This window comes from Carcharhinus amblyrhynchos, chromosome 10 (genome assembly GCF_965287045.1).
Source record: "Carcharhinus amblyrhynchos chromosome 10, sCarAmb.v2.hapA, whole genome shotgun sequence".
NCBI lineage: Eukaryota > Metazoa > Chordata > Chondrichthyes > Carcharhiniformes > Carcharhinidae > Carcharhinus > Carcharhinus amblyrhynchos.
The window spans coordinates 957,627-979,906 of NC_137333.1; the positions used below are offsets into that span (position 1 = coordinate 957,627).

The 22,280-nt window shown below is 41.4% G+C and overlaps 1 protein-coding gene across 2 annotated transcripts in view; it reads left to right on the plus strand.

Annotated features, from left to right (window-relative positions):
- The window catches only part of naa50 (N-alpha-acetyltransferase 50, NatE catalytic subunit), a 28,584-nt gene extending 10,720 nt beyond the window's left edge, over window positions 1-17,864 (plus strand). The window contains exons 2-5 of one of the 2 annotated variants that reach the window (XM_080198047.1): window positions 5,593-5,726; window positions 9,957-10,076; window positions 15,830-15,896; window positions 17,204-17,864. In XM_080198047.1, coding sequence (XP_080054173.1) covers window positions 5,593-5,726; window positions 9,957-10,076; window positions 15,830-15,896; window positions 17,204-17,375 — 493 coding nt within the window. In that variant the 3' untranslated portion in view covers window positions 17,376-17,864. Of the gene's footprint in view, window positions 1-5,589; window positions 5,727-9,956; window positions 10,077-15,829; window positions 15,897-17,203 lie in introns of both variants that reach the window. The other variant, XM_080198046.1, reaches the window with a different exon arrangement.
- Window positions 17,865-22,280: the final 4,416 nt, after the last annotated feature.

Consider the following 22,280-nt stretch of genomic DNA (forward strand, 5'->3'; position numbering starts at 1 on the left):
TTTCAAAACATTAACCAAGCAGATGATTGAGCCATGCCCATCAGGGTTCCCTTGGAAATTCTTGGTTTCCACCTAATTGCAGGCCCATTCAGATGGTGGCAGGTTGCTCTTTACTCCAGTGTGAATTAGGAAAATAAAGACCCAACCTGGGGGCACAAACAATTTAGCTGTTGAGACTGAACAGTAAGATACCTTCCAAACCAACAGCACTAAACCCAATCATCACTGTGTACCACGCCAACAACACACAGATACCAGACTGTGGCAACTGAGAATGATGATCTTTTTAACATTGTTCATTAAGGGGATGCTGTGTTGAAGTCAAGGCTAAGATATGGAGCAGAAAGATCTTCCTTGTGGATCTGGTTAATGAGTGCTTGACTTGGTCAAAAGGGAAAGAATGTGCATTTATGTAGCCCCCACAGGTCATCTCAGTGTTTTATGATGGAAACACCGAGATAGACAGAATGGCAGCCAATTTGATAATGACCAGATATCTTGAAAGTGATGTCGCTTGCTGGATAAATTTTGGCCCAGAGCATCATCTTTGATGTATGAGATTCCATGGCTCTACTTCAGTGTGGGAGCAGGCAGGGCCTTAGTTTAAAGATGACACCTCCAAAAGTGCTGCACTTCTCATTATTGCCAGTCTGGATATTATGCTCTGGACACTGGAGTGAGACTTGGAACTCATGATCTTCTGACGTGGGAAAGGTGTTTCTACTAGTGGGAGAGACTAGGATCCGAGAGCAGAACCTCAGGAGTAAAGGGACGACTGTTTAGAACTGAGATGAGGAGGAATTTCTTCAGTCAGAGGGTGGTGAATCTATGGAATTCATTGCCACAAAGGGCTGTGGCGGCTAGGTCGTTGAGTATATTTAAGACGGAGGAGATAGGTTCTTGATTGGTAAGGGGATCAAAGCTTGCAAAGAAAAAGTGGGAGAATGGGGTTGAGAAACCTATCTTCCCAGATTGAATGGTGGAGCAGACTCGATGGACTGAATGGCCTAATTCTGCTCCTATATGTTATGGTCTTATAGAGGGGAGATTGTTATCTACTGAGCCACAACTAACATCTTGCCTTGATGAGCATTATAATGTCCGTTCGTTCTGCTGCTACCTCATTTTTCCAGTATTTTTAATTGAGTTGAAGTGTTGATATTTGCCTTTGGCATCATCACCATCTGCAGTTTGCCACATGTAGTGTTGTATCCCTTGCTACTCATTGGGTCTGAGGTTGCTTTAGACTATTGTTGAGCATTAACAACAACTTTTAAGAAACTTCTTAGTCTGATCGCAGCGTTGGTGTGTATGGAACAGTTTTGTTGTGGGTCTTTCATGCTCTGTTCCAGGTAGTTGTGGGATGGGATTGATAGTGGACGTATCTGTTCTCCCCTGCACTCCTCTGACATAGTATACACCATGAGTTTTGGGAAAATTACCTGCCACAAATGGCTTCTGTATTGTACCAAACTCCTGTGGAGTTGTTTTCCTTTTTAGGTGCTAGATTCCATCATGCATAGAGGTTAATCAATTAACAATGACCGCATAGGAACCAATCCATCTAATGTCCTGAATTGATTCCAAGGTGCTTTAGTTGTTCATTTGCTTCAAGTTTGAGTACAGTCAGATGGAGAATAAGGAAACCCTATTCCTGTCAGCAATGATGAGTAAAGAAATTGAAATCCCATAGCACGATACTATTTTAACACTAACACCTGTTCAGACAGTCTAAGCAGTGTCCTTTAACAGCTGTCACTGCAAGCATAGCAAATCATTCTAACATATAACAGCTAATTTTATTTACAAAGTCCTAGGTAGGCTCGTAAGCCTGACGTTTAGAACTGTTAGATGTGTGTATTCTGTTCAGCATTGATCAATTTAAGGTCAAAATAAGAAGTGTTCATAAATGTAGATACAAAAATTCAGAAAAAATGGAAAAGTACAGAAGTGGATTTTTCACATTCTGAATAAACCAACGTATAAAAATAGAAACAATAATGGAAAATGCTGGAAAATCTCAGTAGGTCTGACAGCATCTGTGGGGAGAGAACAGAGCCAACGTTTCGAGTCTGGGTGATCCTTTGTCAGAGCTCCCGACTTGAAACGTTGGCTCTTTTCCCTCTCCACAGATGCTGTCAGACCTGTTGAGATTTTCCAGCATTTTCTGCTTTTGTTTTAGATTCCAGTTTGCTTTTATCTTAGTATAAAAATAGGATTCTAAAAATTTGTTAATAAAAGGTGGACTGTCATCAAGGCTGATTCCAGGATAGAGAGGTTTGTCTTGAGGAAAGGTTGAGCGGGTTGGGCCTCTGCTCTTTGGATCTTAGAGGAATGAGAGGCAATCTTATTGAAACATACAATTCTGAGGGGGCTTGACAGATTACATATGGAGATGATGATTTACCTCATGGGAGAATCTAGAACTAGGCAACGGAAAAATAAGGGGTCTTCTATTTGAGATTGTGATGAGAAGGTTTTTTTTACTGACTGAGGGTCGTTGGTCTTTGGAATTCTCTTTAGAGAGCCATGGGGCCAATGGTCATTGAATATATTTAAGAGTTAGATAGATTTTTGATAGTGTTAGGGTCCATTTTCCACTGCCATTTCTGTCTCGATTGAAGCAAGTAATGGGTGGTAGATACATGAGACAATTGGACAGATGTATGATCACAGCTGATCTTCTGCCTTAACTCCACTTTCCCACCTGCTGCCTGGAAAGTGGATCCTAATTCCTTGGACAGCCAAATATTTGTCTATCTCAATGGCAACTGCATTGTCTGCACCTGTAAAGACTTGATTACCTGTTGAAATTTGCATTCCAACCATTATCTTGTAATTGACTCTGTCTATATATGCCCTGTTTGCGAACCCAACTCTCACTCACCTGATGAAGGAGCAGTGCTCCAAAAGCTCGTGCTACCAAATAAACCTGTTGGACTTGAACCTGGTGTTATGAGACTTACTGTGCCTACCCCAGTCCAACACCAGCATCTCCACATCAATGTTAAATATACTCTATGATAGACCATCCACACCCTTCTGTGGTAGAGAATACCTAAAAACTTTAAGTGAAATTCTTTTCTCTTCATCCCAGTCCTAAATGATTGGCCCCGTATCCTGAGATTGTGACCCTGTGTTCTAGATTCGTTAGCTAACAGAAACAATTGCACTGTCCAATCCTTTCAGAATCTTGTATGTTTTAATGAAATCACCTGTCTGCTGAAATCCAAAGAGCATAGACCCAGTTAGCTGAGCCTTTTGCCATGGGACCACCCTCTCATCGAAGGAACTAATCTAGCGAACCTGTAGTGTAACTATATCCGTTCTTAAATGCGGACACCAAAATTGTGCACACTGTTCCAGATGAGGCTTCACAAAAACCCTATCCGATGGTAGTAAGACATTCTTCTTGTATTTCAATCCTCTTGCGGTAAAGTCCAATATCTGCCATTTGCCTTCCTAATTGCTTGCTATATCTGTGTGCTAGCATTCTCTGTTTACTTGTGTGAGTTAACTCCAATACTCACTGAACAAATGTTGTTTTCTATTTTTTCATTGCTTTGAAGAGACCATTCAGCCCAACGTGTCAGTGCTGGATCTTTAACTGAAACTAAATAGCATAATCCTATTTTGATACTCTTACTGATTTGTTTCCCTTTGTTTAAGCATTTCGCTATTAACCTCTTCTTGTTTTCATTCCATTGAACTTACACTATCCAATCCATAGCCCTGATATCCTTCCTATGCATAATAGAATGCCCAGGATGCCATGCAATGCAGTGGCCTAGTCAATGATTTGTACATATTCAGCTGCAGTTCCTTGCAGTCAGTGCTCCATGCAAGAAACCTAATGAGTTTTGATACACTTGGCACTGTATGCAGACTTTGAAGTCAGGTGGCTGCTGATTCCATTCCCTCAGCAGAGACTTAAGTCTCAGCCTGGAGTTGCAACTTCAGTGCAGCACTGTGGGAGTACTACACTGTTAGAAGTGCTGATTTTCTGATGAACTGAGGCAGCAGCTGCCCTTGGGGATGTAAAAGATCTCATGACCACTATTGAAGGAGGAGCAGGGAGTTTCCCTAACACCGTGGCCAGTGTTTATCTCTCAATCAGTGTTAGTAAAATAGGCTATTGGGTCAATACCATGTCTCTGTTTGTGGGAATTTGTGTGTGTAAATTAACTGTAAAGCACTTGGGATATCCTAAGTTTATGAAGTATGCTATAGAAATAAAAAAACTTCCCATTCTTATAATTAAAACAGGGTTTTAAAATTGTTTGAAAGGATAATTCAAATGAAAAACCTAAGAACTGAAGGAAGTAGACGATATTCTAAATAACCAGCTATGGACTTTCATATCAGTAAACGCAGGATGATCAACTAAGAATTTTGGTGAAAGCTTTGGAGAGGGTAAAAAGGAGATTTACTTGAATGGTTCCAGGGATGAGGGGTTACAGTTGTTGGAGTGGAAGAGTTAGGGATGTTCTCCTTAATTGGGAGAAGGGCAAGATGGATATAGAGGGATATGGGCCAAATGTGGGCAATTGGGATTAGCTTGGCCTTTTAACAAAAAAGGCAGCATGGACAAGTTGGGCTGAAGGGCCTGTTTCCATGCTGTAAACCTCTGACTCTATAAGTATGAAGAGGTTAGTTAGAGTAAGTAACAAAAAACATTTTTCAAACCTGAAGGGTTGGCAAGCAGAGGGCACAGATTTAAGAGTATTGGTGAAAGAAGCAGAGGCACCATGAGCCAAGAATTGTTAAATGATGAGTGGTTAGGATTTGGAATAGTGTAGTGGATAACATTCAATCATAGCCTTCACAAAGAAATTGGATAAGTACTAGGAGGAGAAAGAATTGCAGGATTTGGAGAAATAACAGGGGAATGGGGCTAACTAGATTGCCCTTCTAAAGAACTGGCAGACTTAGTGGGCTGAATGTTCTGATTTGTACTATTCAAAACTGCATTACTGAATGATGTTATCACTGAGTTCAGGCATGGCTTCTGCATTCAAACATTGGTATGGAATTCTGTTTGTATGTCATTAGTTAGATCACAGCTGGAGTATGGTGGCAATTCTGGACACAATAGGATAAAGGTAAAGGTCTTAGAGGGTACAGAGGAAGTTTATCTCACTGTTCTGAGGAGAGATTGGAAAAGTTAGGAGAGTTCTGGTTAAAGTAGGGAAGGCTAAAAATGATCTAATCACGATTTTTAAGGTGGTTCTCACCGAGTAAATAAAGAAACTGTTCCATTAGGTAAATGGGTTAATAACTAGAGATCAGAGGTTTAAAATCATTAGCCAAATATCGAGAGCAAGAGCAAATGTTTTCACTTTGCATTGTCAGGTGCTGGAACTCTACCTGAAAAGGTGACAGAAGCTTATTCCATGAATAATAAAAGTAAGTTGATAGATGCTTGTGGTTGAGGAACTTGCAGGGTTGTGGACAAAAGGCGGAGACGATTCTTTCAGAGAGTCCGCATGAGCATGACAGGTTGAATGTTCGTCTGCCGTAAATTTCTGTGATTCAAATTGAAGTATTTGTCTAGGCACAGTTATATGAAACATCTTTGTTTTGTTTCAGTAGCCGGATTGAGCTTGGAGATGTTACTCCACATAACATCAAACAGCTGAAACGGTTAAACCAAGTCATCTTCCCTGTCAGTTACAACGACAAATTCTACAAGGATGTGCTGGAGGTTGGAGAACTTGCAAAATTAGGTAAAATTTGTATTTTTGCATGTACATGTATTTAATTTTAAATTGATTTTAAAATAAATTGTCAGTGTTTTGTTTGGTAGTATTTTGCCATGATTGAAACTGTGCTGGCACCATAATCAAATATTTAGCTAAATTAATATGAGAATCCAATTTTTTTTTACTATTCATGGGATGTGGCCATCATCAGGCCAGCATTTAGGAACATAGAGCAGGAATAGGCCTTTCAGCCATTGAGTCTGCTCCACCATTCACTGAAATATAGAAATTAGAAGTAGGCATAGGCCATTTGGCCCTTTGATCCTGCTCCACCATTCATTTTGATCATGGCTGAGCATCAAATTCAATATCCTGATCCCCATATCCTTTGATCCCTTTAGCCCCAAGAACTATATCTAATTTCTTCTTGAAATCAGACAACATTTTGGCCTCGACTACATTCTTTGGTAGTGAATTTCATGCATTCACCACCCTCTGGATGAAGAAATTTCTCCTCACCTCAGTTCTAAAAGGCTTACCCCTTATCATCAGACTATGACCCCAAGTTCTGGGCACTCCCACTATTAGGAACCTTCTTTCTGAATCTACCCTGTCTAACTGTTTGAATTTTGTAAGTTTCTATCAGATCCCCTCTTATTCTTAACTCCAGTCAATATAGTCCTAATCAACTTAGTCTGTCCTCATGACAGATCTGCCATCCCAGGAATCAGCCTGGTAAACCTTTGCTGTACTCCCTCTATAGCAAGGACATCCTTCCTCAGATAAGGACACCAAAACTACGCACAATATTCCAGATGTGGCCTCATCAATGCCCTAAACAATTGCAACAAAACATTTCTATCCCTACGTGCAATCCTTTCGCTATGAAGGCCAGCATACCATTTGCCTTCTTTACTGCCTGCTGTATCTGCATGCTTATTTTCAGTGACTGCTGCATGCTTACTTTCATTGACTGATGCACAAGGACTCCAAGGTCTCGATGAATATCCATCTCTCAATTGACAGCCATTCAAGTAATAATCTGTTGCTACCAAAGTAGATAACCTCTCATTTATCCACATTACACTGCATCTGCCATGCAGATATGCACACACTCAACTTGCCCAAATCACACTGAAATATCTCTGCATCCTCCTCATAGCTTACCCTTCCACCCAACTTTGTATCACCTGCAACTTTGTACGCATACATTCATGCCGTGACAAGCAACCATTTATTGAAGGTGATGCAAAGCAGACGGATTCATCGAAAGGTTTTGTGTATATGAAACCACCAAAAAAATCCCTCTTCCTGCTTGGGATCTGAATCTAGCTTCACAAAAGTGTGATATATCTTTTGATTTTCTTTCGAGCCCAATAACCAAAGTAAAATAATAGTGTTACTGCCATGCATTCAGTCGAGCTTTGGACTGGTGTGTGTCCTGAATGCTTTTTGGAATCTAACTGCTTGCATGTTGAGACCATGCAGCAGGGTAGCTTCTACCTAAGTTTCTCCCAAAGGGAATATTGAAATTTTAGCTTTTGAATGCCATGCCACCCAGCAGTTCTGTTACGTATATGCTGCAGATGAAATCCAGATTGGATTGTGTAGGTCGGTACAGGGTTTCTGCTTCTCTTGGCACTTAACTCATGCTTTCAGAAAGTCAAGATTTCTACTTCGGTAGGTAAATTATTGCTTGTTACAAAGAATGGCAAGTGACCATGGAATGTGACTACAGCTGCAAGCTAAAGGGGGAACAGCTTCTCCTTTCCCACACTGAAAGTGTGGGAGGAGGCTTATTGAATCATAGTGATACAGTACAGGAGGAGGCCATTCGGCCCTGTGCCAGTCCTTTGATAGGACTATTTGATTAATCGCACTACATTGCTGCTCTTCAACTGCTCGATAATTTATTTTCCCATTTGAAAATTACTATTTAATCTGCTTCCAACATCCTTTCAGACAGCGCATTCCAGATCACAATAATTCACTGCTTTTTTTTAAAAAGCTTCATGTCACAGACCTGAACAGCATTGACCAGTTGGGCTGAATGGCCTATTTCTGTACTGCAAATTCTATGTAACTAAAGGCATGAGCAAGATCTGTAACCAGAGCTTGGGCACATTTAAAATTGCAGGTACTAGAGGCTCATACGTTGAAAGGTCTGGAATGGCCCTAGTTTCTATTGTACAGTACCAAATTATCTAATTCCTTGTGTGTGTGCGTAGGGGGTTGGGGGGTGTATGTCTGTGTGTAGGTTTGTGCAGATTGGAACATGTTCTTGTGTCGTGGAGTGAGTTTGATGTTGCCCTTGATCTAGCTGTTGGCAATCCTGTATCACATTGGAACCTAGCTTTTCAGTGCAAATCTTACATCAATAAATCGTTTTATGTCAGGGAAGCTTGAAAGCTCAATCTCCTGAGAAGTCCATGACTTTGTGTTCATGCCACGGGTGGCTGGTACTTTTTTTTCATATGAGGCATTCCTGCTAATGCGGCACTCCTTCAGTTCTCCATTGGCATCAGTTATGAATTCTGGTTCTGAGATGCCAGCCGCCTTTCTTCATTGAATCTTTTAAGACATGGACCCAGCCTGATTAGGAATGGGGTCATGGTTATCCTCTCTGGTACTGCCTCAATCTGGAGATGAACCCATATTGGTTTAGTCTAGTTTAAAGGAAGAAAATCCCAGGCAGATAGAATAGGCGGACAGGCAATGTTGACATTTTGTATGTCTGACTACCCTGAACTTTTGGTTTGAAATGACCAAATCCTTGTCCTGCTGGTTAAAGTAGCAAGAATGCCCTACATGCAAGCGCGGTTACAGATCGTCACTGTTTCTACGCTACTGTTCTAAAAGGAACTTGTACAATTTTTATAGAAAAGTTAAATGGGATATACAAGAATGAATCCCATGACTGTACAACAGAAATCTGTAGCAGTTTTACTAATTGAATCCAAAGGCAAGCCTATCCTCACTGCATATTGAAATGTTAACAGAAGGGGCCATTCAAACCTGCAAGAGCACGCGTGCATTACTGATCACAGACCATCTGTGTTTCAGCAGCTTCTCTTGGCATTTAACAACAGTGGATGGTATGAGATTTGAACAGTTCTGTTAGTTTTTTTGGTATTGTGTTCAAGGGGAAATAAAGCCTGGAAGTAAAAAGAAACATCCTAATATTTAATATTTCCTGTGTTTTATAGCTTTATAAAATCATTCAGCATAGCCGGAGGCCTTACAGCCCATTGTGTCTGTGCTGGCTCTCCAAAAGAGCTAGCTAATTAAAACCATTCCTAAAGTGAGATTTATTTTCCTTTGAGCATTTTTCCAGGTCCCTTTTGAAAGTTCCTATTGAATCTGCTTCCATCACCTTTCCTGGCAGTGCATTCCAAATCTCAACAATTCACTGTGATTTATAAAAAACCCTCTGGTTACTTGTCTCCAGCCTATGGAAACAGTTTGATTTGATTTAGTATTGTCACATGTATTAGTACGCAGTGAAAAGTATTGTTTCTTGCACACAATAAAGACAAAGCACACCATTCATAGAGAAGGAAAGGAGAGAGTGCAGAATGTAGCGTTACGGTCATGGCTAGAGTGTAGAGAAAGATCAACTTAGTGTGAGGTGGGTCCATTCAAAAGTCTGACGGCAACAGGGAAGAAGCTGTTCTTGAGCTGGTTTCTCCCTGTCTATCCAATCAAAACGCTACCATAACCTTCACAAGACTAACAATGAAATACTGGCACCTTATTACTTCCCTTTGCAATGTCACTGCCTCATCAGCATCTGATTCACTCTTTTTATGTGGATTTTTACCAGCCTTGGAGTTGGTTTACAACTGGTTCCTTCCTGCAAGGCTGAGTAAGCAACATCAATTGCCTGGAAGGAGGTTTTGCACGGTTCTGAGGATTAAATTTGAAATGATTGGGATCCCCAGTGGCAGTCACCCTAACCTGCATCACTGGAGAAGCTGAAGGGAGAGCTGTGAGGCGAATAATAGGGTCAAATTAAACTATAAAATTTAGGATACTTCTCAAAAAAAGTGACTAATTGTAAAAGATGTGGAAAATACTTTACACAAAGTTTAATCTTTTTAAAGAAAGGTGTATCATCAGAAAATGATGTAGCATTGAGGAAATGCAGCTTATTGTGTAATAATTTTTGTTAGGCTTCTGTTTTAGTTGGAAATGTTTTTATGTTTAGTGCTAAATGGTGATATTAAAGAATTGTTTTATCTGTTTTATTTTCAGCTTATTTCAATGACATTGCAGTGGGTGCAGTGTGTTGTAGGGTGGATCATTCGCAAAACCAAAAGCGATTGTACATCATGACCCTGGGATGCCTGGCACCGTACCGCAGGCTAGGAATAGGTAAGTTGAATAAGAGGATTACAAAATTAAGTTCCCTCTGTGCCTTTATAAACTTAAAATTTCTTACTCTCGCTTCAACTTTCCTTGTATTTCTTTGAGCATAGAAGCTTAAAGGCTGATCTTATTAGGGGATTTAAGATGATTCAAGTTGATGTTAGATAGACAGAGTTAGCGTGGAACATCCAAACTAGAGTTGGATGCTATGCTAAATGATAGTCAAGTGATGAACTTCAAGGCACTAAATAGCCTGTTCTCATCTTTGGCTTTGATTTTTACTGTCTGGTTCTGTTTATCCTTGCTCATAATAATGTTCCTTGAGCATTATTATGAGCAATACAACATTGAGTGATTGTTCTGATCATCATTTGCCGGTTAGCTTTGCTCAAGCCTACTGGACATGAATAAAGCAGAGATGCTTTACAGGGATACCATTGATGACTTCTCTGCTGTGTGGAGTGATGATGACACTCCTAGGCTAGTGCAGAACTCTGGGTAGAACTCCAATTCTCCCATCCAATATGAAACCATCTGAAATGTTTTTGTTTCCTACGTTGCCTCGAATTGTTCTTTACACGAGATGTTGGTGAGTATAGAGTTAGCTGCACTTGGTGCTCAACACCCCTCCTTGAACCCCGATGCTCAAGTCCATGTTTTAAGGCTGTGATGGGGATGGCTGGACACCAAGCATACTAGATAAACTATATTGCTGAGCAAATAGGAAGCCTGAGTTGCTTTTATAGAATCTGCAACAGATGTGTGGCTTTATATGGCAGGGCTCACTGAAGACAATTCGATCTAATTTTTCTCTTGAATGAAATATCGTCTTTGTGAAACAAACTGCAGAAGTAATATTTTTGAAGCTCTGGTGAAACCTCAAAGCAATCCTGGGGAATAGTGCTGGAAGAAATGAGCTCCTTGTGCGAATTGAATCCGTTTGGGATCAAAAGAGAAGAATTTAGCTTTGGTCAAATGACCACATCTCCTACCACCGCCACCTAGTGGGCATATAGGCACATACCTTCATAATGTCACACTTTCAGAAATGTGGAAATTCTTTTTGGGAAAATTATTCCCTACTTCACTTCACAATGTGCCACTTGTCATGGTCCATCCTTGTCCAGAAGATGGTTCCTTTTTGCTCTTAGGATCTCTGACCAGCAAGACCTGACCTGTTTTGAGAAATATAAGATTGGTTGAATGTTGGGGAAACTGCTTACTAATTAGGTGAATTTCTGTACCACCTTTATCAACCTCCAGTAATACCAAAGTTCTTCACAGCCAATGAAGTACTTCTGAAGTGTGGTCACTGTGGTATAGGAAGCACAGCAGCCAATTTACATACAGCAAGATCCCACAAGTAGAAGTGACAATTGTTCTATCATCTTTTTTAATATTGCTTGAGAAATAGATATCCACGCCAAGTATCAGGGCGTAACTCCTGTGCTGCTTTTCGAGTTAGTGTAATGGTATCTTTTTAGTCCATTTGAGGGGACAGATGAGGGCTTCGTTTAGTGGCATATATGAAAGAGGGCACCTCCACTGATGCAGCACTCCCTCAGTGCCCCAGAGTGTGTCGGACTGGATTATGTGCTTGAGTTTGTGAAATCATAGAATAGCACAGTTTAGATCATGGCCATTTGGCCTATTGAACCTACAGTGGTTTTTTTTTTGAAGATAGTCCCACTTGCTAACTAACTCCTTCCCCATATTCCTGCAGTTTTACGATTCCCTTTTGAAACTGTCTACTGAATCTGTTTACATCACCTAATCAGGCAGTACGTTTCAAATCATAACCACTTGTTTGTAAAGCAGCTTTTCCTCATGTTGTCTATTTTTGCTTTGTCCAATCACCTTAGATCTGTGCTCTCGACTCTTCAGCCATTGAAAACAGTTTCCCTTCATTTACTCTGTCTAAACCTTTTTAACATTTTGAGCATTGCTGTTAAATCTTCTCTTAACCTTTTCTGCTCCAAGAAGAACAGTCCCAGCTTCTCCACAGAACCATAATCCCCCAACCCTTGAACCAATCTAGTAAATCTCTTCAAATCCTTTACATCTTCACTGAAGTGTAGCGGGCAGAATTGGATTTAACACTCCAGCTGGGGTCTAGAAAGGTTTAATGTAACTTCCTGCTTTTGTTCTCTGTGCCTCTACAAAGCCAAGAATCCCATATGTTTTACTGACTGCTTTGTTAACCTGTTCCACTACATTCAAAAATTTCGATTCTCCAAATCCCCATCTTCTGAGTCTGAGGTGAGGATGCTGACACTTAATTTTGGTTCGCTAACTGTGAGAATGTGTTCAGAAGTTGAGATTTTGATCTGAGAAATTCCGAAAGTCTTGTTGTACTTGTTGGTGAGTAGAGGTCATCAACTTTAGTAGGGAGATATTAAGATGAAATCTAAGGAGGTTAAGTTGGATGTCATGCCCTGTAAAGGCATGTCTTAGTCATAACATTATAAATGGACTATATTCAGTATAGAATTTTCTGAAACTGCCTTTTAATTTAAAAATTGACATTAAAAGGCTGCTAAATTGACTGAGGGTCAGGTGACTTTTACAATTTCTGCATAGATTCAGAAATATCTCAAAACTCTGGAGACTTCCTAATTGAAAGACCATGGATGAAGTCCCTTCTTGAATGGAAGTACTAAGTTGAAACCCCCTGTAGAATTCATACTTATTGTCTGTGGACTTACCCAAAACTCTCATCTGTGGAATCCTAGGCCAGACTGTTACTGCCATTCACAGCAGCAGAATTTTCCCGTCCCACTGTAGTGAACAGAGATAAGGCTGGGTGCCAAATTCTCCGACCTCACTGCAGCAGGCACATGGTGTGAACGGCCGATAAGGTTGTGTGCCTAGACTTCCTATCTCAGAAATTGTAACTTATCAAAGAGAGCTGCAAAGAAACCAGTCAAATCGTAAGTTAAGTGTCAATGGCCATCATCCAGTCCCACTGTGTAACAATGGCTTCAAACTCCAAATTATTCTGGGTGGACAACAGAAGTATTGAACGTGACTGTCCTACTTACTCCAAAAGAAATCAGTTATTCTGCAAACAGCACAGCAAAAAACATCAGCAGAAGCAACATCTAAAACTAGAGACTGCAACAACTTAAGGTCTCTAAGCTTATTCTTTTCAAATCCACTGGCACAGAAAACTGACCTAGTAATAAACAACAAGCAACTAACTTTGTGACCTGCAGAAAAATCCATCTCTTTGAGGGAATCGTGCAGTGACTTTGATATATGACTTCAGTTATTGGATTCGCCTCGCTACATTTGTAATGTTGGAAAGAACCTATTCTTCACCAGGCCTACATTGAGATCAACTAATTGTGTGACTTATGAACTATCCCTTTGTTTATAACGTGTAAAAGTGCGCTATTCTCTTTAACCGTATTTTTTTCAAGTGTGTGTGAGAGAGGCGGTTAGTGAATGATATACTATTAGATTTTGCAAGGTGAATCCATGAATAAATAACCCTTGTTATTTAAACTCATGAAAGTTTGCTGCTGATTATTCAAATTGACCATACGCTAAAAGTTAAGAAACATACACATCTTCCTTTTCAAAAGACAGACTGATTAAGGACAGCAAGGGAAGAGGACAGGAGTTTCCATTCTCATCTCTGTTTGTAACTCATGGCATGCCCTACCAGAAACAGTGATGATAGCAAAATCTGTGGTTGTAGAGTCATAGAGGTCGACAACACAGAAAAAGGCTCTTCAATCCATCGACTCTGTACCAGTCAAAGACAAACCACCCAACTATCCTAATCCTATTTTCAAACACTTGGCTGGTGGTTTTAAAGGATAGTGGATAGATATTGGAAAAAGGAAAACTTGAATGCACGAGGAAAATAGTAATTCCAGTAGGGCTAAAAATGAAACGGAAGGGCTAGATATTCCAAGGTGGAGTGGACATTCAGAGGACTGTAAAAAAAAACTGTCCTTAAATAACACCTGCATCGCAGAAGCAGACCATTCCATCTGTTTATCTCATCAAATCCCTGAGGTAGCGAGTTCCATATTCTTGTACGTTTGTGATTGAAATGTAAAGGCTGTCCATTTCAGTGTGCAGTTTAGTAATGAAGTGCAAGCATTAACAATTTGCGATTACTGCCCGTTCATGGTTAATGGGCATGAAATTTGCCCCAAAGTTAAACCTGTTTAACAGCTGAATGCAGGGAATGTGCCAAATGCTTGTTGCTGGAATGAAATTGTGATTGAAACATTGGGAATGAACTCTGAGCATATCAGAAGGTTTCTGCACGAGACTGGATAGGTAAGCAGGCAAAAGCTGCTGTAGTGGATTCTCACTTTGCATGGATTGCAATTCAAAATATCTGGACTCATTTTTTAAAAAAAATCACCATTTTGGATCAGTATTTTTGCTTTATCTATTATACACAGATATATACAGCTAACTGGACAGGCCTGTGTCTGATCAGACTGTGCAACATCAAAATCAGGAACACAAAATGGTGGAAAAATTCAGGAGGTTTTGCAGCGTTTCTGAAATGAGAAACCGAGTTAACATTTCAAACTGATGACCTTTCAGAACAGTTCGTTCTGCTTAATGGCATCTAATTCCATAAGTCTTGTCCAATACTTGGCAGTGGAGCTTGTTGAATGGATTGCAACACCAACTGACAGCCCACCAAGCTGCTTCATTTAACAGGCCTTTTAGACCTGTTCCTAATTTGACTTTGGGATGTATCTGTTTAAAGTGCTGATGAAGAGTTCACACCGCTCAACATACATTCTCCAACTAGACAAAAATACAGTAGTTGACTGATTAGATGTGTGACACAACAGTAACTCCTGGATGGAATTTATATCCTTGCTTCTCTGACAATTTGCCAGCGCTAGAGAGCTTGAGTCAAAAGTTGACCGGTTAAAGGTTATGTATAAAAGTGCAGTACTTTAAAGTCAGTGCTGTTATCAGCTGCCTACATTTAAAAAAAAAATCTGGGCTTGTAATTTACTTCTTGATCCAGTGGATCTCCACTTCAAATTGGGCTGTTGTCATGGGACAAAATGCCATTGGTGACTTTTTGTTGCTGGATGTAACCACTAGAAGCACCTTTTGGTAAGTGCAACCTCACAAGAAAAGCATTTTTGTGACTTTAAAACTGAGGAAAACTGGAAGGCTGACATTATTTGCTGCCCCTCAGCTCCAGGGATCCAGGTTCGATTCCGGCCTTGGGTGATTGTCTTGGGAGCTTGCATGTTCTCCCTGTCTCTGCACAAGTTTCCTCCAGGTGCTCTGGTTCCTCTCCCTCACTCCAAAGATGTGTAGGTTAGCTGGAAAATGTGTGAGGTTACGGGTATAGGGTGGGGAGATGGCCTGGGTAAGATGCTCTGTCAGAGAGTCGGTGCAGACTTGATGAGCCAAATGGCGGCCTCTGCACTAATATCCAGCTCCAAATATATGCATTAATGAAGTAAAGTCAATGTAAAAGCCCAGTTTAAAGGTCAGAACAGAAACTCAGTAGTCAGAGCTGATGTTTTGTCACAGTTGTATAAAGGCATCACATCTGTGGCAAAATTCTGAGAGCTTTTATGGTCATGGTCTGTTTTCTGGAGCACAGCCTGACACCATCGTTGCTCCTCATCATGCCCGATATTGGATAATATGTATGTAACATTTTGGGTTACTGCCTACTTGTGATGCACAGGCAATTTTTTTCAGAGAATATGATCTCTGACTACCAGCATTGAATGATTTTTCTTTTTGTTATTTAGGAACTAAAATGCTGAATCATGTGTTAAACATTTGTGAAAAGGATGGAACTTTTGACAATATTTATCTGTGAGTATGCACTGCTTTCTTCAAATCAGTTCTTCCCTCAACAGATTTGTTAAACACAAATTTGGAAATGGTTGTTGGATAAGATTGTACAGGGAAGTTGCTTGTTTAGCAAACACAATTTCTGTACATTCAGTATAAATGACCGGAGCTTTTGCCTGCACAGTCTGCAAGCAATCTTAATCACAGCAATTAGCACTCAGATACTCCTTGTATCCATCAAGGTTTGGTGGTGGCATGAAGTGTTATGGGGTAGTTGGTAATCTTGGCAGATGTGGCACAATGGCAATGTAGTGTGGACTCTAGCAAAAGGTGAAAGCAGTGAAACGCCCTGTATGCAGCTGCCAAAACTACTCATAAAGGTCCTCCTTGCTTCTGGGATCATACAAACGCAACAGAGAAAGTGGCGGCATCAGCATGTAACCTTCCTGCGTTATAATCAAATTTCTTGCTTAAATATCCATCCATACTATTTTGTTCTGAGGTTTGTGTGTTCTAAAACACAACAGTGTTGGTAAGTAGCTTTATGCTTCAATCTCATTTTAAAATTTAGAACTTACTGCAGCAATTGTTGGCTTTGGGGGGATAAGTTATGATGAGGAGGTGGGGGCGGGGGAAACTGCTATGATTTTTCCTTTTGAGCTTTGACAGAGGTGTCTATGTATCTTTTCAACCGCCTGCGTGCACAGCAAGCATAAATAACTCTTGCCCTTTCTAAAAACTCACATATAACAAGCCACCTAAGCAGCAGCAAGTGGGTTATTGATTAGGAAGTGCATGGTGTTGTATTCTGGACAGCTTTTGGAGCTGCCAGCAATATAAACACAGACTGTTCTTATAAATTTGACCCTTTGGGCTTACATAATTATACTCTTGGCTAAGTGTGGATGTTGAACTTTGCTGGCTTTAACCTACGCTGAGGGAACTTATGATGATGAAAGCTGTTGAGCTCTCCAAATTCTGTGTCTGCCAATCCAAAGCAGGCACCAGTGAATGACATTCAGCCATTGTGTGCCAGAATAGCAGGGTGTTCGTGTGTCAAAGTTTAACATTGGTGCAAAATCAAGATCACGTGCTGAACTCGACCTGTAAATTGAGTCCAAAGCAAAGCACGATCCCCTTCCCCAGGGAACCCTTGCTTCATTTCCTTTTGGTATCTGGTTAAGTGCAGGTTCCAGATTGAATTCCCACTTACTAATGTAACAAAAGCATTTCACCCCAGTGCTGCAGGTGTACTGTAAATGCATCCTGAGGTAAATGGTGAATTTCCAAAGGTGCTGTATACATTAACACTGTGTTTATCTTTGCAGGCACGTTCAAATCAGCAATGAATCAGCTATTGAATTCTACAGAAAATTTGGCTTTGGAATAATAGAAACTAAAAAGAACTACTACAAGAGGATAGAGCCAGCTGACGCACATGTTTTGCAGAAAACCCTCAAATACATTTCTCCATGCCAGAGTGTGGAAAATCAGAAGTGAAATTGTGGCTGTGTGTGCACGTTTGTTGCCAAAAAAGTCTGTACAGACGGTTGGGGGGCGAGCGTCGAGAGGAACCTGTTCTCTACAACGCGTTGTGGCAATATTCTTACCACATTAACCTGAAACCACTCAAAATTATTCTCGCATAAAGCATTCTGTATCTTCACCAGTTAGAATTAATGTATCTGAGACAAACAACCCATCTGCCAGAACTGTAATCAAAGCATGGGGGTTTAGGCATGTTTTTATTACTTTACCAAGTTCTAAATGGGATTTTTTTTTTTGTTTTCCAATTCAAACGTGCAAAGAAGTGATCTGATTTTGTATTTAAAAAGAAATTCAGACCTATTCATGCATAGTTCATTTTTTTCCATAAAAGTTGAATTAGTACTTTCAAGAACTAATTGTCCTACAAACTTATTTGTGCCTATTGGAGTTATATCTCCCACTTTTCATTTCATGGAATAAATATTTCAATTTTAAAGGTGATATTGGATAGTCTGGTGTGCTCACTGATTCATTTTGCCAGCTGGAACCACGTCCTTTCCTTTGTCCTGCTGGAGCTATTGGTGTGTCCACACAGTGGTCTCAATTCCAGTGTTTGCTCCTATTTAATGTGTAGCCCAGCCTTGGGTTGTCAGGTTTCTCAAGCCAAGCCTGTGTCACAAGGATTGGATGAAACCTCGGTTGTGGCAGGAACACAAAGGGTCAGCTGTTGGGGCTTGAGGTGAAGCAATGGGGCCTTGGGTAAATTAATACCAATCTAATGTATTTTTAAAAATTCTTTCATGATATGTGGGCATCGTCTCCTCTCATAACATTCGTTGTCCATTATTAGTTGCCCTTGAGAAGGTGGTGGCGAGTCACTGCGTTGAACTTCTGCAGTCCATGTGGTGTAGGTACACCCATTGTGCTGTGAGAGAGCTGCAGGGTTTCGATCTGGCTACAGTGAAGAAAGGTCAATTATATTTCCAGTTCAAGATTGTGTGTGGCTCAGAAGGGAGCTTGCAAGTGGTGGCGTTCCCATGTGTCTGTTGCCTTTGTCCTTCTAGGTGGTGGTGATTGAGGGTTTGGAACGTTCTGTCAGAGGAGCCTTGGGGAGTTTCTACAGTGCATCTTGTATGTAGTATACACTGCTACCACTATGTGTCATTGGTGGAGAGAGTGGATACTTAGCTTTGTTGATGCAGTGCTGATCATGGAGGTTTCTCTGTCATAGACGGTTCTCTCGTCCATCACACTCCTGACTTGACCCTTGTAGATTGCGGACAGGCTTTGGGGAATTGGGAGGTGAGTTACTTCAGAGTTCCCAGCCTTTGCTCTTGTAACCATAGCATTTATATGACTGGTCCAGTTCAGTTTCTGGTCAATACCAATCCCCAGGATGTTGATGGTAGGGGATTCAGTGATGATAATACCATTGAATGTCATGGGGAAATGGTTAGATTCTCTCTTGTTCGTGATGGCCATTGCCCAGCATTTGTGTGACACAATGTTACTTGCCAGCCCAAACCTGAATGTTGTCCTGGCCTTGCTGCAGATGGACACAGACTGCTTCAGTATCTGAGGAGTTGTGAATGGTGCTGAACATTCTGCAGTCATCAGCAATCATCCGTTATGGCGGTAGGAAGGTCATTAATGAAGCAACTGAAAATGGTTGGATCTAGGACACTATTGTGAGGAACTTTGAAGCAAAGTGCTGTGATTGAGATAATTCGCTTCAAACAACTTGAACTATCTTCCTCTGTGCTAGGCATGACTAATTAGTGGAGAGTTTTCCCCGATTCCCATTGACTTCAATTTTGTCAAAGCTCCTTCATGCCACACTGTCCAATGCTGATATGATGATAAGGGCAGTCATCCTCACCTCACCTCTGAAATTCTGTCCTTTTGTCCACATTTGGAACAGGGCAAGGCCTGGAACTGAGTGGTTGTAGCAGAACCTGAGCTGAGCATCAGTGAGCAGGTTATTGCTGTGTGAGTGCCATTTCACAGCACTGTCGACGACACCTTCCATCACTGATTGAGAGAAGGTCTGGCAGGATTGGATTTGTCCCACTTTTTGCAGACAGGATATGCCTGGGCAATTTTTTATATTGTTGCGTGGATGTCAAAGTTGTAGCTATATTGGAATCCTTAGCTCCATAGCTCTGTCTATTGCATACCGCTTCTGCTGGTGGTCATGCAGATAGTCCTGTGTTGTAGCTTCACCAGGTTGATGCTTCTTCTGGGTAGGCTTGATGCATGCCCTCCTGCACTCTTCTTTGAACCAGGGTTGATCCCTTGGTTTGGTGCTATGATAGAATGAGGGATATTTTAAGCCGTGAGGTTACAGATTGTGGTTGGATACAATTCTGCTGCTGATCATCTCATGGATGCCCAGTTTTGAGCTATTGGGGTCTGTTCTGAATTTATGATGGTGGTGCCACACAGCAGCATAAGTGTATGCTCAGTGGGAAGTGGGACTTGATCTTCAGAAGACCACTGCTACCTATAATGCCATGGACAGATGCATCCAGAACAGACAGATTGGTGAGGATCAAGTCTAATAGCTTTATCTCTCTTGGTTTGAACCTGTGTCCTCAGAGTATTAGCTTTTGCCTCTGAATTACAAGCCCAATGACATGACCACTGTTTCCTCCTGAGAAAATGGACAGTGCACATCAGGGAGCAGCCAAAGAAACAGGATTGGGATATTTCAGAAGAGTTTCAACACTGGCACCTACCCAACAATGTGGAAAATTGCCTGTGTATGCAGGACAAATCCAACCTGTACAATTACCACCCAATCAGTCTACTCTCGATTATCAGTAAAGTAATGGAAAGGGTCATCGACAGCGCCATCAAGCAACACCTGCTCAGCAGTAACCTGCTCAGTGACGCTCAGTTTGGGTTTTGCCAGGGTCACTTGGCTCCTGACCTCATTACAGCCTTGGTTCAAACATGGACAAAAGAGCTGAATTCCAGATGTGAGGTGAGAGTGACAGCCCTTAATATCAAGGCCTCATTCGACCAAGTGTGGTATCAAGGAGCCCTTGTGAAACTGGAATCAATGGGTATCAGGGGGCAAACTCTCTGCTGGTTGGAGTCATATCTGGTACATAGGAAGATGGCTGTGGAGGGTCAGTCATCTCAGCTCCAGGACATCTCTGCCGGAGTCCCTTGGTAGTGTCCTAGGCCCAACAATCTTCAGCTGCTTCATCATGACCTTGCCTCCATTGTAAGGTCAGAAGTGGGGATGTTTGCCAATGATTGCGCAATGTTCAGCACCATTTGCTACTCCTCATACTGAAGCAGTCCATGTTCAAATGCAACAAGATCTGACAATATCCAGACTTGGGCTGTGGCAAGTAACATTCATGCCACACAAATGCCAGGCAATGACCAAGACCAATAAGAGACACTCTAACCACTGCCCCTTGGCATTCAATGGTGTAACCATCTCTGAATCCTCCACTTGAATTACATCGAACAGAAACTCACCACATAAACACAGTGGCTACAAGAGCAGGTCAGAGGTTAGGAATACTGTGGCGAGTAACTCACCTCCTGACTCCCCAGAGCTAATCCACCATCTACAAGCACAAGTCAGGAGTGTGATGGAATACTCCCCACTTGCCTGGATGGTTTTCAGCTCCAACAACACTCAAGAAGCTTGACATGATCCAGGACAAAGCAGCCCATTTGATTGGCATCACATCTACAAACATTCAATCCCTCCATCACCGACATGCAGTAGCAGCAGTGTGTACTATCTACAAGATGTATTGCAGCAATTCATCAAAGGTCCTTAGACAGCATCTTCCAAACCCACGACCGCTTCCATCTAGAAGGACGAGGGTAGCAGATAAATGGGAACACCACCACCTGCAAGTTCCCCTCCATCTCATCATTCTGACCTGGAAATATATCACTGTTCCTTCAGGGTCACTGAGTCAAAATCCTGGAATTCCCTTCATAACGGCATTGTGGGTCAACCCACAGCACATGGACTGCAGTGATTCAAGAAGGCAGCTCACCACCACCACCACCGCCTCAAGGGCAACTAGGGATGGGTAATAAATGCTGGCCAGCCAGTGATGCATATGTCCCACGAATGAATTAAAAAAATTCAACATCTTTGACACCCTCAACCTGTGATCTACCTCGATTTAATTTATTATTCTCGCATATGTTAGTATATAGTGAAAAGTTTTGTTTCTTGCACGCTATACAGACAAAGTATTCTGTTCATAGAGAAAGAAACGAGAGTGTAGAATGTAGTGGTTGCAGTCGTAGATAGAGTTGAGAGAAAGATCAACTTAATGCAAGGTAAGTCCATTCATAAGTCTGATGGCAGCAGGGAAGAAGCTGTTCTTGAGTTGGTTGGTGTGTGACCTCAGACTTTTGTATCTTTTTCCTGATGGAAGAAGGTAGAAGAAAGAATGTCTGGGGTGTGTGGGGTCCTTAATTATGCTGGTGCTTCGCCAAGGCAGTGGGAAATGTATACAGAGTCGATGGATGGGAAGCTGGTTTGCATGATGGATTGGGCTACATTCACGACCCTTTGTAGTTTTGTGCGGTCTTGGGCCAAGCAGGGGTTATACCATGCTGTGATACAACCAAAAAGTATGCTTTTCATGATGCATCTGTAAACATTGATGAGAGTCGTAGATGACATGTCAAATTTCCTTAGTCTTCTGAGAAAGTAGAGACATTTGAGGGCTTTCTTAACTATAGTGTCAGCATGGGGCCTCAGCTATTTACCATTTCTGTAGATGATCTGGAGGAGGGAACCGAGTGTAGGGTGTCGAAATTTGCTGATGACACCAAAATTGGTGGAAAGGCAAATTGTGCGGAGGGTGATGAGAGTCTACAGAAGGATCTAGATAGGCTGGGCGAATGGGCCAGGAAATGGCAAATGGA